At 38.9% G+C, this 17,520-nt stretch overlaps 1 protein-coding gene across 11 annotated transcripts in view; it reads left to right on the top strand.

Moving 5' to 3' along the window:
- Positions 1-17,520, top strand: part of plekha7b (pleckstrin homology domain containing, family A member 7b) — a 442,105-nt gene that overhangs the window by 320,573 nt on the left and 104,012 nt on the right. For 9 of the 11 annotated variants that reach the window (XM_059652058.1, XM_059652059.1, XM_048545392.2 and 6 more), the window contains 2 exons: positions 9,132-9,307; positions 15,553-16,032. In XM_059652058.1, the coding sequence (XP_059508041.1) occupies positions 9,132-9,307; positions 15,553-16,032 (656 nt within the window). The remainder of the gene's footprint in view (positions 1-9,131; positions 9,308-15,552; positions 16,033-17,520) is intronic. The other 2 variants (XM_048545394.2, XM_048545398.2) reach the window with 1 other exon arrangement.

The raw sequence follows: 17,520 nt of genomic DNA, 5'->3' as shown, positions 1-17,520 counted from the left end.
TACAACACATAAACAATGGTGAACAAGTATTGTACTGAGCAGCCAGTTGGTACTCATGACTATAGGTAGAAAGAGAGATGAGGTCCTGCTAAAGACATTCAGAGTTAGGTAGGAAGTTGAAAAGCAGGACCTCTAGGGTTGTAATCTCCAGGATTACTCCCTTCGCCATGTGCTGGGAGAGCAAGAAATAGGAAAATGATCATGTTGAATGAGTGGCTAAAGAGCAAGTGTAGGAGGGAGAGCTTTAGTTATCTGAATCATTGGGGTCCCTCCCACGGCAGGGAGGACCTGTACGGGAACAGATGGTTGCACCGAAATTGCACCAATATCCTTGCAGGGAGATGTGTTAGTACTGCTTGGGATGGTTTAAACTGGTGTGGTAGGAGAGTGAGGAATCAGAGCAGTCGTACAAGTGGCATGGTTGACAAAAAGATCGCTATGAAGTCAAGTGAGTTGAACAGGCAGAACCAAATTAAACACAGGGGGACTGGTGTACTTCAATACAAGTATAACAGGCAATGCAGATGTTCTTAGTCCCATGTACTAATCCAGATTCTATGATGTGGTACCCATTACGGAAATTTGGTTGAGAGAAGGGTTGGACTGGTAGCTCCATATTCCAGAGTTTCGATGTTTTAGGCGTGATAGGTAGAGATGTAAAAAGGATGGGTGATTTGCATCACTGGTTAAGGAGAATGTCATAGCTGTACTAAGAGAGGACATCTTGGAGGGCCCGTCCTTTTGAGGCCAGATGGGTTGAATTTAGGAGTAAAAAAGGTGCAGTCACTATAATGAGGTTATACTGTAGGCCTCCCAATAGCCAGTGGGAGAAAGAGGAACAGATCTGTAAACAGATCACAGAAGATATGAAAATAACAGGTTTGCTGTTGTGGGTGATTTTAACTTCCCCCAGTTTTGACTGGGACTTCCTGAGTGCGCAGGGTTTAGAATATGCAGAATTTGTTCAGAGTGTCTAGGAAGGTTTCTTGAAACGATATGTAGATAATGCAACTAGTGAAGGGGCTGAAAGGCCTTAATTTTCGAATGAGTCTGAACAGGTGATTGAAGTTTCAGTGGGACAAGTATTTTGGGAGCACTGTAATTCTGTAACTTCTAAGATAGTTATTGACAAGGATAATACTAGTCCTAAATGAAAGTGTTATATTGGGGGAAGGCTAATTAGAGAGCAATATTAAGCAGGAACCGGAGAAATTAGATTGGGGTGGCTGTTTGAGGGTAAACGCCAGTTGGTAAGAATTCAGGACCAATATGTTCCTGTGAGGGTAAAAGGATGATAAGAGAAAGTTTTTAGGTAAAAAGAAAATAGGAAATATATGTAAGGTTTAGGAAACTGAATCAAGCAAGGAATATAAAGGAAGCAGAAAATTTAAGCAAAAGATTAGGAGGGCTTGAAAGGACCATGAAATGTCCTTGGAAAATAGGATTAAGGTGAATGCCAAGGTAATTTATATGTATATTAGGAGCAAGACAGTAACCAGGGTAAGAATAGGGCCACTCAAGGGCAAAGGAGAGAATTTATGCATGGAGTTAGAAGTGGGTGAGATCCTTAACAAGTACTTTGCATTAGCATTCACCAAAGAAAAGAACATGGATGATGGTGAGATTAGGGAGGAGTATGTTGATATTCTGGGGCATCTTGATATTAAGAACAAGGTGTGTTAGGTGTCTTGAAAAACTTTTAGATAGCTATGTCTCGAGGTCCTGATGGGATCTATTGCAGGATACAGAAGGAGGCAAGGGAGGAGATTGGTGTGGCCTTGACTGTCCGCCGTAATCCTATTTTCTGGTACTTGGCCTGTGGTCTTGTATGCTGTATTGATAGAGGTGAGTAGAATCCGACCACCAGACTAGCAAGAAATATAAAAACACATTGTAAGAGCTTCTGCAAGTATTGCTAAATGTACACATTTTGTAGAAACTTTTTCATTTTTCATTCATCAGGCCAGTTTGCAAGATTACCAATTTAAAGGGAAAGCCAACATTTAAATTGAATGAAGGATGTGAACTAATTGATTTGTAAATGGTGTCTGACTGGTCAAAGCTTTTGCACAGAGAATGCACCAGTTAATAGTGTTTGCTTCAATAATATGCTTTTTTTTCAGTTATGTTCAAGTTCTGTACAATCAGAGGGCTATTTCTACAATTCCTTTTCAAAAAAAAATAGCAGAAGTGAATGTTGGTTTCTCAGACTGAAGAATTGCAATGGGGAGTAAATAGCAGAGAATGAAAAAAATTTATGGGTTGGATTTTACCATGGGCCTTTCGTCGAGCTGAAAGTAAGATGATAAGAGCATGAGATCTGGGAGCAGAAGTAGGTGATTCAGCCCATTGAGTCTGCTCCAACATTCAATGAAATCATAACTCAACTGATAATCCTCAAGTCCACTTTCTGGCCTTTTCCCCATTGTTGTGACTTTTACAGATCATATTTTTATTTGTTCTTGTTTTAAGGAAGTGATCTCTCACTGAAACGCACACTTACAGTTGCTGATTTTCCTTTAGCAATAAATGGAAAAGAAATGAAGATGAAATAGAAAACACCAAGCTATCTACTTAAATTTCAATTTAAACACCGAGTAAAAATATAATCCCATTAATACCAACATATTCATTTATAAATTGAAGTCTATCAATAGAGGAAGGAGTTAATGTTTAAGTTGTTGGATTCGGTACTAGCCAAATGGACTGCTTTGTCCTGAATAATGTTGGGCTTCTTGAATATCCATAGAGTTACACTAATCCAAACAAGTGGAGAGTATGCCATTGTGGTCTTGACTTGTGTTTGGTAGATGGTGGACAGGCTTTGGGATGTTTGGCTCCATTCTGTTTCTGGTCAATGGCAGCTCCCAAAATGTTGTTCGTCAGGGATTCAAGTTCTCCCCGTGTCTCCATGGGTTTCTTTCAGGTGCTCCGGTTTCCTCCCACAGTCCAAAAATGTGTAAGGTAGATGGATTGGCCATGCTAAATTGTCCATAGTGCCCAGGGATGTTTAGGTTAGGTGAGTTCGACATGGGAAATTAGGGGAATGGGTCTGGGTGGGATACTGTTTGGAGGGACAGTGTGGACTTGTTGGGCAGAATGGCCTGTTTCCATACTGTAGGGTTTTTCTTTCTATGATCACAATAGTTGACCTCCAGTAGTTACAACCATTCTACCTTTGTGTGAGGTATGACTTCAACCAGTAGTGTTTTCTTCACCTGATTTCCATTAGCTACCTTTGCTCAGGCTCCTTGATGCCAGGCTGAGAGAGCTGTGTGCCAACAGTTGGGTGAGTTTCTGACCCTCTTTTGCTATACTGTGAGGCAGGTATCCCACAGTTCCAGGATTTGGATCCAGTGCCAATATGTTTCCTAACTGGTATGTTTGAGTTTGCAGTGAGCTTGAAGGTGGTGTTGTCCAGATGTCCCTGCTGCTTTTTTTTCCTTCTAGGTGATAAGCATCATGGTTTTTAAAGGGTTTTTCAATGACCCCTGGGAAAATTGCTGCGGTGCATTTTGCAGATGGTACATAATGTAATTGTCATGTTCTGATGGTAGTGGGAATGATGCTTAAGGTGTGGAATGGGATGCTGATCAAGTTAATTGCTTTATCCTGGTCAATGTTCTTGACTGTTGGAATTGCACATATCCAGGTAGTGGAGAATGTATCGTCAAACTTTTGATTTGCCTCCTGTAGATGGAATATTTTTGCCATCTGAAAGTGAGGTAATCCCAGCCTAGTATTGGCTCGGTAAATTGCTGGCCAATGATGTTGCATACGTGTGAGAACACTCACATGTGCGTGTACTCTGGGACTCATCAATGATAATGCTAGTGAACAAGGGAAGTTAGCTGCATATGACCTGAAAACACAAACAAAATGCTGGAGATCAAAATAGATCAGGCAGCATCCGTGGAGAGATGTAATCTCGATGACTCTTCAGAGCTGAAGTCAAGTGTGGAGGCGGTGGAATTTATACAATGGTGTGTGTGGGGTTTGCTGTTGGAGAGCTAGGGGTGAAAGGACACAGTGCGTATGAAGTGATTGGAATGTGAGAATCACAGAGCAATGGTGTGTCTAACTTCCAGACTAGAAAGAACAGACAGCCCACTGGGGTAGGGGAAAAGAGAGGGTGACAGACAATGTAACAAGCGAAGCTAAAAGAAAGGGAAGGAATGAGTTTACAATTTGAAGACGTTGAACTCCATATTGAGACCAGGAGGTTGTAAACTGCATAATTTGAAAATGAGACGTTGCCCCTCCAGTTTGTGAGATGATTGCAGCATGCCAAGGACTGACAAGTGAGCGTGCGAGTGAGACGCTGTTAAAATAACCAGCAACAGGAAGGTCTAGTTCATGCTTGCACATGAACTGGAGCTGTAAATGGCCATCGACGGGCACTTCAGTGGCAAGTAATCCAGTCCAAGCTTGGTTGCTGCATCTGAGAATGAACTGCTTCCTTATCTGAGGCATTGCAAATAAAAATGAATACCGTACGATCATCACTGAATATTCCCACCTCTGAATTAATGGTGATGGGAAGATTGTTCATGAAACAACTGAAGATAGTTGCGAATAGCAAACTACTGAGGAGCTGCTGCAGTCATGTTGTGGTGTTCAAAGGATTAATCTTTCACAGCCATGTTCATCTTGTCTTGTACTACATATAGCACTGGTCAATGGAAAGTTTAGCCCCAGTTCCCATTGACTTCAACTTTAGTAGGGCTCCTAGCTGCTCATTCAGTCAGACATAGTCTTGATGCCAAGATAATCACTGTCATGTGCTCTCATGAGTACCCTCTTTTCCTTCTCCATTTCTGGACTCAGGATGTAATGAGGCCTGGAATTGCGTCATCCCAAAAGAACCCAAGCTGAACATTGGCGATCATATTGTTGGCCAGTAAACTCACTGAGTAGCACTGCCAATAGCAATTTTAAAAAATATATAGTAAGTAATTCTTGTTGAGTGCAGAAACCAGAAAATCAGGTAAGTTGGGTGACTGTGCTACTGTTTTTTTTCAAGAAACGACTTGAATGTTTGTTGCAACTCTCGGAATAATGGGTTTGATTTATCGCAGTTGATTGTAATAGTAGTAACGTTAATGAATACTGCAGATCAGGATGACACAGATAGTGGCAGAAGCAGAGGCCCAGTTTTGATTGATATGCTCTGAATCTGCCCAATCTAGTATTAAAATGCTATATCCATGTACGTCAGGCTGCCACTTCGACAAGTTTATTTGATTTCCAGGAAGAACCATCACCAAGAATCATCTCCCAAAACCATCACCGTAAAATACTACAACTGAAATACCTAGTGAACTCCCAGCATTGTTTTAAGTTCAGTGTTGCGTGGTTTTATGGAATAGCCTGGCAATGTGTCAGGGAAAGGCTAAACATATCAAACAGTTACTGCTTGCTGAAGGCTTATGTTCAGGTAAACATCAGTGATCTGTCTCAGTAAAACAAACATTTCTAACTTATTAATGGCTTGGATTCAGAAACTTGATATAATCACGTTAAATTTGTCGATCATACCAAAATAGGAAGGACAGAGAAATTGGAAGCTAATTGAATAGTTAACATAAAACAATTTAAATGAAATATATTTAGGTGTAAAAAATTGCATATAAAATTTTTCAGTAGCTCGAGGCATTTTCAGTAAATGACATTTGTTTGAATTATCAGGAAAGGTTTGAGAAATTTGAGTTTTTTAATCGTCAAAAGTAACACCTAAGAAATGATATACAAATACATGGTAATTCGTAGGTATGTTTCAAAAAGGAAAGCTAGAGCATTACTTCAAGTTGCATATATAGGGTATATGGCGTATGTACCTATTCAAACTGTAAAAGAATACTTTGGACCAGTATCAGCCCGAGTTTTGCCATTGAATAAACATTTAATACTTGGGTTAGTTTCCCACATAGTGTAGTAGAGTTGAAAACTCGAGACTCTTCCAAGAACAATTTAAATGCATCAGCTGTTGAGATTTTTGATAGGTGGATAGGTGAGTAACAAAAGCAAAATAAAACTTTGCTTTTACACTGAGAAGCTTTTACTCTGAATTGTGCCTCAACCTGTATCTCAAATGTTATAAAATTGAACACTGAAAAATCCAGTTTCCTTTGAAGTGTTTTGGTATGTTTGATCTGTATCTGGTAAAGATAGTGAAGCAGCGTATATTAATATGGAGAAATGTTGCTGAATTATGTTGGCACATGAAGCTAGAAACATTAGTATGCAGGCACAACTAGTTATTAGAAGTCAAACAAAATGTTGTCATTTACTGGAAAGGGAATGGAATATAAAAGAAGGAAAGTTTTGCAACAGTTGTATTGGCATTGTGAAACAAAGTCTCTAGAGTACTGTGTACAGTTTTGACGTCCTTACTCAAGGATGCTAATTGTAGCAGAAGGTTCTTGCAGAGCAGGTTCACTTGACTGATTCTTAGGTTGATGGAGTTGTCTTATGAAACAAAAGTAGACTGGTTGGGCCTGTGTCATTTGGAGTTTATAAGAGTGAGAGGTGATGTAATTGAAAGATATAAGATCCCCGAGGGTCTTTATAGGATGTACCTTGAATTGATAGTCCTTGAAATTCCCTTTGCCAGCGACAGATGGAGGCAAGGTCATTGAATGTTTTAAGGTTGAACTTGATATATTCTTGACTATCAAGTGAGTCAAAGCGTACAGGTAGACAGGGAAATAAAGGCCGTGCTAATTTAGCCAGAATTGTACCAAAAGCAGAGTACATTTGAATGGCTGATTGCTGCTCGTTTGTTCATAGCTAAAAATATTGAAGGGTGTTAAAGAAGGGAATTGGACCCAATAATAATCATTTCTTTCAAAAGAAACAGCGACTCTGAGAAATGGGCGTTGTATATAGGTTGGTTGATAACCGATCGTTGGTAAAGATCATCTCACGTGGAATTAGAGGTAGTCCTCAGACATGATTTAAAATTTCATTAGGGGAAGTGAGAGTCAGGATAAGGTGAATGCATTTTGAGCTGGAATGTGATATTTGATAGTCCTCTGATTTATAATAGCCCCTTAATTAAAGAAATATAGAGCTGTACATCCAAGTTTACAAATGAAATCTAATTTAGCAGGAACAGTAAGCTGTGGAGATAGGCAACGGAAATGGCAAAGGTATATAGATTCCCTGATTGACTACCACGTGCCACAGTTGTATCCTATTTATGAAAATGTAGGATGATCCACTGAAGCTTGGTATTGTTTTTGATAAAGCTGCAGTGTATTCTTATGGTGCTACCCAGGACTGAATGTAATCTTCCAACTGAGGCCTTGTTGAGGCATGGTATAACTGATGCATTACCTTCTTTCTTTTGCATTTCAATTCTCTAGATACCACAGCTGCCGCCTTCACAAATATTTTTCCAAAATCAAAAACGTTACTAATCTGAAATAAAGACAAAGAGATGACCTTGCAGAAATACGAACAGTCCTCTTCAGAGAAGTTGCCTGACCTGAAAGTCTCCAGCATTTGCTTTTATTTGTTTTTATCTGTGACATTGTTGGAGTGCTGCAGTCAGCTGAAACCATTTCTAGCTGTAATTTGTAGTGATCAAGTGTCTCCTTTCTCCTGTTTACATGTTCAACTATAATTATTCTAGCCAGGTAGTTGTTGCATCGTGAAATTTTCCTCTTTCTGCCTGGGCATAGTTGAAAGCATTTGACACTGAAAATTGATCTAAAATGATTTAACTTTCACTTGGGATATTGCTCAGGGTACCTGAGCAAATACTGAGTTTGCACACAGCATTATTGATGGTGCATATTACATTGGTGTTGCAAAGTGCTCCAGGCTTTTGACTGCCAATTCTGTGCTAATTCATGCTGGATGAAATAGAACATTTCTGCAGTCTGAAGTGAAACTTCAAATGTATTGAAGATCATTCCAAAAATATATATGGAGAGTATAATGCAGGCCTCAGAAATGACTAATTTGCTTTATGCATAGATATTCAGTACTGACGTTAAGTCTGGAATGTGTAGTCTTTCATCCACAATTGTAGGATTTTGTGAAACATTTCACAGCTTGTATTATATCTAAAAGGAAACACATCATTTTCTCACGGGACTTAAAATAATGCTTTCGTAGACAAGTTTGTGATTGAGGTGTTAAACTGAAAAGAACAGTAGACATTTGTTTCTTCTGTATTTATTGGCGATCTTGTAAAAGTACTTTCAACCTGTGGTATGCACTCCCATTGAAGAGAAGTGATACATATTAAGTGGTCTTGGCTTATTTTATATGGGGAGGCGATGGCCTAGGGGTATTTTTGCTGTACTGTTAATCCAGAGACCTAGATAATGTTCTCAGTACCCAGGTTCAAATTCCACCATGGCAGATGATGGAATTAGAATTCGGTAAATATCTGGAATTAAGAATCTAATAATGACCGTGAATCGATGGTCGGAAAAACCCATCTGGCATATTAATGTCCTTTAGGGAAGGAAACTGCCATCCTTACCTGGTCTGGCCTACATGTGACTCCCGACCCACAGCAATGTGGTTGATTCTTAACTGCCTTTGGGCAATGAGGGATGGGCAAGAAATGCTACCTAGCCAGCAACGCCCTCATCCCATGAATGAATAAAAAAAACAGGTTTAATTCCTCTTTTTGCTCATTTCCATGTTATTTCTTCCTTTCGTATGTCTCATTTAGAATAATTCTGCTGAAGCTTGTTAGGAAGTTTAAAGTATTCTGCACTGGGCGGCATATTTCATTCAGGCTGTGAAAATGTAGATTCATCTTGGAAATTATTTGTGCTAATGTGACATGGTTTAGATATGGTGTGGTATAGAAGGAAAGTACATTTCTTTGTGGTAGGTCTTTCAGAATTAAGCGACTTCTGGCAGCTGGATTCAAATCCACTCAACCTACTTGCCAGCACATTTTTCTTTTTTATTTTGTCTCGCGCACTCTTGCTCTCTCTCGTGCACTGTCTATCGCACCCCTTCTCTCTGTCTGTCTCACAAACCCGTTATTGCAATGCGTGCATGAAGAAATATAATTATGTATCATCATTGTTCTATTGTTGAAATTAGATTACTGCTTTGATACATGACTGAATTTTTTTTTCCCCTTTTTTATTTACTTCTAGGCTACCCATACAGGCATGCGGGCATACATGTACAATAAGAATTCTGTTCTTGGCTCGCAGGCAGACCAGAGTGGTATGAGAACGTACTATTTCAGTGCCGATACACAAGAGGACATGAATGGCTGGATCAGGGCTATGAACCAAGCTGCACTTATGCAAGCATACACTTTAAAGAGGTGATTCTGAACTTTGATTCAAATGTTAAGCACAATTAGTTTGTATGAAGGCATCTTCAAAGGGGTAACACAGAAAACAAGGGTATTGCTGCAGACTTAATTGAGATTTTTCAGGAAACCTTTAAGATAACCATAACGGACTGGTGAAGCTGGAGAATGTGGAGTCCGGGCAGTTAGCAAAATGGATAGCTAGCTGGCTTCAAGACAGAAAACCAAGAATATCTTTATGGGTAATTATGTAGTGTGACAAGTGAGAAAGTGATGATCTACAAAGATCGATGCTGGGACCACAATTGTTCACCCACATAGTATCTGACCACTATCAGCAGCATTCCTCCCTCCTTCCCTGTTGAGGCTACCGTGACCCAGTTCTGTAAGTTCTGGGGTTCAGCTCACAGCATCAAAAGCCCATTAGGCCACCTCCAGGAAGATGGCTCTGCTGATCTTGCTTCTAAAAAGTGAGAGTTTAAGACCATCGGTTTACCGCAGGATTCTGGTCATATTAAAACACAGCCTGAAGACTCGGCTAAGGAAATTAGGTAGATTCAATAAGTAGGCAAGATAGAACCAGACAGTCATAATGAATGGAAATTTGAGTTTATTTACTTTGTTTTTCTAGTCCTCCTACTGAAGTTTTCCACCATTAGAAACAATTTAATGTTGATGTTCAGTGCATGTCTCCTTGTGCAAGGGCACAGAAAATGTAACTTGCAAGTGCAACAGATGCCTAGCAAGGTAAATATATGTTGGTCTTTATTCCAAAGAGATGATAATGTCAGAGCACACAATTTTTGCTGCAGTTGTAAAGAGACATGTTGAAAATACACCTGAAGTACAAGGAACAATTCTGGGCTCTGTACTGAAGTAAGGATATGCTCTCCTTAGAGACACTGCAGTGCAGCTTCCCTAAATGGATTCCTGAGTTATCAATTTTGTTTAATGAGGAGAAAATGAGAAAAATGGGCATGTACTTCTCCAAGGTTTAGAAGAATGAGAGGTGCTTTCATTGAAACATTTGAAATTCCAAATAATCTTGCCAGAGTATTTGTAGGCAGGATAGTTAGCTGTTTAGGATGGAGGTGAAGAAAAATTTCCTCACTTGGATAATTATAAATTTGTTGTGTTGTCTGCTGCAGAAGGATAATGGAGTCTCTGTCGCTGAGCATATGCAAAGCTGCAATTGATGTTTTTTGAACTCTAAAGGAGTCAAGCAATGTGGAGCTGAGCTGGCAGTCTGGGATTGAGGTCAAGGATCAACCATGTTCTCTTAAATAGCAGACCAAACCAACTCCTGCTACTAGTCACATTCACCCATAATTTGGCAGTTTGACGAGCAGCTTACACAAATGCTACAAAAGTCAGAAAATGAACGTGGAGCAACAGAAATGCCTGTTATTTTGCCTGAAGATATTTCAGTATCCACCAACAAAAAAATTTTGTTCCATATTTCACCCACCCTATTCCAGACACACAATATTTTGATACTGCATGGCCAAAATGCAGAAATTTCCTCAACTAATCTCTGGCTTAAATAGAGACAGATTTCGCTCAAAGTTAATTTTGAAGCATAATTATAGTTGATCTAGTAGAAAAATGTTGCTATGTACAGCTGTCTCTTACTTAGAGGAGATAAACCATGCCCTACAACTCTGCAAATCAGTAAGCTTTCCTTGCAATGAGAAATGCAAAACAGGGAAGCGAATCCCCTAGGGAAAACAATCTCAGAGCGTGTCAACATTGTGTCTACAGCTTCAAGATGTATCAATACACAAACTATGGATGTAATTCATTATAAATGTCAGAGGCCATGTATACGTGGTTAAAGACTCTAATTCATTTGAATTGAGACCTACTTGCGGAAAGGCGTTAATGGTATTCTTTCAGTGTTGTTTGCATGTAGCTTCTTGCCTATATTTAAGATATAAGACTAGGAATTAGTTGCATTTTATCAGTTTGCTGAAATTATGCATTTAATTTTAAAAAGTTAAGGAATTGCCAATAGAAGCAAAATGAACTTAAGAAATTAATTCTGTCACGATCATTTGCATGAGTGATATGAATGTCACTTTGTGAATTTGTTAGGTCAAGTGTACGGACTCAGTACTTGAGTGATAGATTGGTGCTCGGTCTTGGGACACACTATATAAAGACTGCTGAAAATTCACTTTAAAAATGTGGTAGTTTTTCCTGGTGTGAATTATTGTACTGCACAGAGTTATTTGACTTGTTTTAAATATGGATCAAGTTTTAAGCCCGACTTGTTCACTTTATTTGCAGAATATTGATATGCTTTTAAAATAATTTTGATGGGAAATTTAATATTCATGCCAAGTGTGCAATTTCACTTTAGGTGATTTCTCTTTAGTTGTATGTTGTGCAAGGATGAATCTTTTAAGCACATCAATGAAACAAAAAAAAATTGATACATCAACTTAATGACGTTAATTAATAGCATACAGCATAAAGGGTTGTAAGTTTTTTTAGTGAAAGAGAATTAATGAGCATGTAACTACATGTATGTTTTTAAAGCCCAAAAAGGAAACTGTCTGATAGCTTGGTAATTAGTTGAACCCCGTGCAGCAAGAAAATCTCCAGTTTTACTCCTGGACTCAACAGGGGTTGTTTCAAGAATCCTGTGGTTAGTGTCTGCACTCTTGAGAGGGTAATGATCCTCACCCAGTTATAGTGCCCTAAGGTCAATGGTTATCACTTGAAGATTGGTTAGAAGTGATTGACACCCATTCTCGGGGTGTCAGGACTGTCATATTGTGAGGAATTGGATCCATTAGGACAATATGCAGTAAAGTTTCAAAGATTGAGCGGTGATCTCCTAGGAACCTATGATGTTCAAACAGGATTGGACAGGGATGATGCAGAAAGGATGTTTTTGATGGTGGGGAGTCCAAGACCAAGGATCACCATGCTAGGATATTGGGTAGGCCATTGAGGACAGATGAAGAGAAATGTCTTCACCAAGGGAGTGGTGAGCCTATGGAATTCTCTGCCATTAGGAACTGGTCAGTACAAAATACTGAGGAGTTTCAACAAAGATAGACACGTAGATCATATGATTAAAGGGATCAAAGGATATGGGGAGAAAGCAGGAACAAGGAACTGTGTTGGATGATCAGCCAAGAACGTACTGAATGGTAGAGCTGACCTGAAATGCCAGATGGCCTTCTCTTATATTTGGTGTTTTTAAGTGACATGAATAACCTTCTCACTGTTGGACTAATTACTTGTAAGATGGTCATTTGGTAGAAAAGTAGCCATTGATCCCAGAGTTACCTCAACTATCATGTCAGATGGGGCGTAAGCTATAAGTGCTAACTGAGAATAAGTGACGTTAGATTAGGACCCGAAATACAGTATTGTGGCTTAAATTTATAAGTACTGATCATGATATGGTCGTGTATGGCGAGTATGTTTTCAGGTCAAACTGGGGAATCTTATTTACAGTGACACAATCTTGTTCCACAACATTCAATTTAGCCTTCATTATTTATCATTGCTACATATTAGTCTAGAAGCTTTCAGTATTTAAGAAAGGTTGCCACTGCTATTTTCCTCCTTTTCTCACCTCCTCCTGCCTTCACTTTGGCCTGATCTGGAAGTCATTATGATGAACAAAAGGAGCTCAAGCTGACTTTGTCTCCTCTGGTATCAACAAATAAACACTTTAGAAAAGAGAAGACAGGACAGTGATCAATAAAGGTTGTTTGCCCATTTCACTTCTTTTCTCCCTGGCCGTCCCAAAAAATCTGTTACCTGTACTATTGTGTAGTTCTACCAGTATTATTTCAGTACAGATCAGGATGCCATACGATTTCCATTATTTATGACTGCATACCACGCCATGCAGTTCACCTCATTACCGAGTTACAGTCAGGCAGGCTGATAGATGTGATGTCTATTAGGTAAATATTTCAATGTCAACTATTTTTTTGAAATCATATCAGTAGAATTTATTTTTCAGTCACAACATCCTCTCAGTAGAAAAGCAATGACTGGTTAGCATGTAAGAATTCATATGCAACTAGGGTAGCAGAAAGACATTCAATTTCATCTCCATGTTACATAAAATTTTTATCTGAATAGTAATCATCTTTAATCCCAAAGTATCAAGAGAGGATTTCTTCCCTGTGGTCAAAGCCAAGTTGTAAACATTCATATCAGAAACATGCCTGCGATTATTGCTAGTTTTTACCATCTGAAGCAAAATGTAACCCCTCATCTGACTCTCAACAGGGAACAAAAACACAGATGATGTTAATGAGGAATACACATACAGGTTTTGTAAATCTTTTGTTTTGATATGCTGTGGGTATAGAAAATAAAAGACACAATTAGAACAACATTTTATTGCTGTCAATGCCACCTTCTACTAGTAGTCACATTGAATCTAATGTAACTTTATTGATAGGTCACATTTCAGTAAGCATTTGCAAAATACTGAGGTCTGAAATGAAATAGATCTGTTTTATATTTCCTCATTTACTGGAAGAACTGAAATAGTGATAAATGATATGTCTGAAGCAACAGATGTTTTTTGGGGGTGGAAGGTCACATGGAATGACGAGGAACAAACATTTCTGAACACTACCCTGTCGTATCAGGTTTAAATGTGCTTTTGGTGAATACAGATTGGATTCCACTCTTAAAGCTTCTTACTACTGTTACCAAGTACAGGACAATGATTAGGCCACTTCTGGCATACTGTGTTCAATTCTGGTCTTCCTGTGAAAGGAAAGATGTTGTTAAACTTGAAAGGGTTCAGAAAAGATTTACAAGGCTCTTTCCAAGGTTGGAGGGCTTGAGCTGTATGGAGAGGCTGAACAGATTGGGGCCATTTTCCCTGGAGCATCAGAAGCTGGCGGGGTGACCTTTATGAAGGTTTATAAAATCATGAGGGGCATGGACAGGGTGAACAGCCGAGGTTTTTTTTCCAGGATTTAGGGGAAAACTAAAAGGTCATAAGTTTAAGGTGACAGGTAAAAGATTTAAGAGACCTAAAGAGCAACATTTTCATGCAGAGCGTGGTGTGTTTGTGGAACAAGCTAACAGAGGTAGTGATGGAGGCTGGTACGATAATAGCATTTAAGAAACATCTGGATGGATGCACAAATACGAAGGGTTTAGAGGGACATGGGCCAAATGCTGGCAAATGATTAATTTAGTATATCTGGTCAGCATGGATGAGATGGACTGAAGGGCTGTTTCTGTGCTGTACAACTTTGTGACTGTGTAGGTAAGGACAGCCAGGCGAAGAGGAAAAATATGTTGATATTGCATAAAAGTTGTTATCATTAAAAATGTTTAAGCCACTGTAAGTTTTTTTTTGAAGGAGGAGAAAAATGAACTCAAATTGTCTCAACACTTTTTTTTCTTCCTTTGCCAATGTTCGCTAATCAAACACAGCCCATTTCCACCTGCACACCCTCACCCTCACCCTCCCAAAAAAAGTTGACTCTCAGCATTTCAAATGCCCTAAAAAGTGTGGGTTAGCTGGCAATTAGAATATGATGTAAACTGAAAGAACTGTGGATGCTCTAAATCAGGAAGAAAAACAGAGCTGAGGAAGGATCGCTGGAAACAAAATGTGAACTGATTTTTCTTCACAGATGCTGCCAGATTTGCTGAGCTTTCCCAGTAACTTCTGTTTTTGTTCCTAATTAGAATATGATGTAGAGTTTTGAGCACCCTGTATGTGGAAAGATGCGAAGACATATATGGCAACTGAAGTGATTCACGTGTGTAATATGTGGAGTGGGATGCTTTAGTTAGTTTGAAACATGCTATTTTCAAGAGAATAAACAAATTATGCTCTGTGATTCAGAGTTTAAAACTTGGTTTTTAATAGCATAAAAAAGAAATCTATTTGAGAAGATGCAAATTTAAAATGATTAGTAAAAGAGCAATAGTTTATTTCAGAATTTTTTTAAAAATGCAGCATAGTATTAGGACATGGGAACTCGATTAGAAATTGGTGGAGCTAGAATCCGTGCTTGCCTTAAAGAGGGACTTAATAAGTATCCGAATTGGGAAACATTGCAAAGTGCATTGGGAAGGGACTGTATAATGGTACTTGACTTCAGAGAGCAGAGGGCCAAATAGCTTCATTCTGTGTTGCAGAATTCTATCTGAAGAACGCTTTGGAGATGCTACTGGGGCAATTTTGTTTGTTTACCAGCTTTGTTTAATTATGTTAATTATTTATTTTTTAAATGTTTTCAATATTATTACAGAGAACCAGAAAAAGCTGAAAGACCTCACCTTACTCAGAACAACTACATCAACTCATACAAGGGCTTAACTAAGGCAGACGTGCTTCAGAGCAGAGACAGTGCTGGAAAACCCCTAGATGAAAAGTTTGGGTTTGAAAAATATGATGAAATGAAGAAAGATTGGGGTGATGAAGAGAGATATGGTTTTCAAAAAGAGCCGATAGAGATACTGCCCAGAAAAGTGAACAAGAGCAAGATGCCAGCAAGTTCCGTGGAACGTGACATGTTTACACATCGTCGTCCTTTGTCTCATCCACAATCCACACAACGCAATGGCACAATTCAGCCTCCCACGAGTGCTGCTCTGATAGACCAGAATGGTGCCGATGTTTACCGGAGGGGGTTTGAGCCCAGAACTGGAACAGCAAAAAACAACCAGCGGAAAAGTTCCATGGTACACGTAGAGCACTGGGTGAAATCTCACAAAGGAGACAGCAAAAGGTCAGAATGCATTTTTGCTTATTAGCAGCTTCACATACATTGCCTGAACATAAACCAGTTTTCATTTCTGTTATGGTTTTTGATCTGTTAAATTGAACTAACTGCTTCATTCGCAAGTACTTGCATTAGTGACTGATTTAGACCATTAAGCTTTAAAGGTATTACAGCCATAAAAATACCAAGATACTCATTTGGAATGTTTACAGCTCAGCATATTCTAATTTCCTGTGATGTGTTCGGAAAATTATAGAAATTGTGTAGATGGTTGCATTTTCTTTTGGAGCAGTGTAATTTAATGGGTCAGCAAGATTTTTTGGTATTTTTAGGAAGAAATGTGTCGAAACGCGTCGAAACATAGGACATGACCCCAAAACCCTGAATAAAAATCCCAAATAGTAGAGTATGTCAAATAAAAAGCAGCTCTCATGTATATCCTGGCGAAAACATTGGTTTTCTGGTTTCTACATTAACAGATCTGCAGAATATGATTTCTTAAAGCATAGGCCAAAGCCCCCAGAATTCCAAATAGTAAAAATGGAATTTGTTTTAACTTTGTTAAAGTCAATAAGTGATCCTTTTCATGGCCCCAAAAATATGACTCTTTCCAGAAATCTCTTGAGATTAATGGACAGGTAGAGATGAGCAGTGCCTTTCTTTTAGATAGAATGGAAAACAGCTGCCCATAATCAGTATGAAATTATTACCTTTCCATGATCGAAACTGGGCTAATAAAACCAGAAATCCATGTTTAAATGCAGTTAAATGGATTCAAAATGTACTTCAGTGCTACAATCTTGTGGTTCAGCTGGCTCATCCTAATAATAAAACGTTTCATCAGCATATTTGCCTTTATTGTTTGAGGTTTGTATGGGATGTGTTTTCCTTTCATGTGTTCAAGTGGACTTGTAGAATCTGACAGCGTGGAAGGAGACCGTTTGATCCATTGCACCTGTGCCACCTCTTTGAAAGTGCTATCCCTTTAGTTCCATTTCCCCTCATTGTTCCCATAGTCCATCCACGTACTGCTGTTGTAAGGGTGGCTGATTGAGCGTGGGAAAATAGATTGGATGGAGGTATTGAAAATTCAAAGCTTGTGAGATAAATAGGGAAAATACTTTTCCATTACTTGGAGCAATGATAATCAGAGGATGTTCTTTAAGGCAATAAATAAAACAATAGAGAGAGTAACAAGGATTTTGTTTTACAAACGGTATGTTTCTCGACATGAATGTCTCGTGGAAGTGGGTAACTTAAAACAAAAAAAGAAATGTTAAGATCAATAATTTTCATCCATTGAAATGAAAACTTATCTTTCAAAATGTTTCTACTCACATGAGGTCTGCAACATTCATCATTGCATGTTTGCATTCTCCTCAGATCCTTTCTCCCCACTTGACTGGTGCAGCCAAATTCAATTCTGTCAGATTGCAAAAGGCTGAACAATGTTGAGTATGAAAGAGCAGAAGATGGGAGCAATACTGCTTTGGA

Source organism: Stegostoma tigrinum, chromosome 17 (genome assembly GCF_030684315.1).
Source record: "Stegostoma tigrinum isolate sSteTig4 chromosome 17, sSteTig4.hap1, whole genome shotgun sequence".
Classification (NCBI taxonomy): Eukaryota; Metazoa; Chordata; class Chondrichthyes; order Orectolobiformes; family Stegostomatidae; genus Stegostoma; species Stegostoma tigrinum.
The sequence above is the reverse complement of the archived record's forward strand: the minus strand, read 5'-3'. Positions and strand labels throughout refer to the sequence as shown.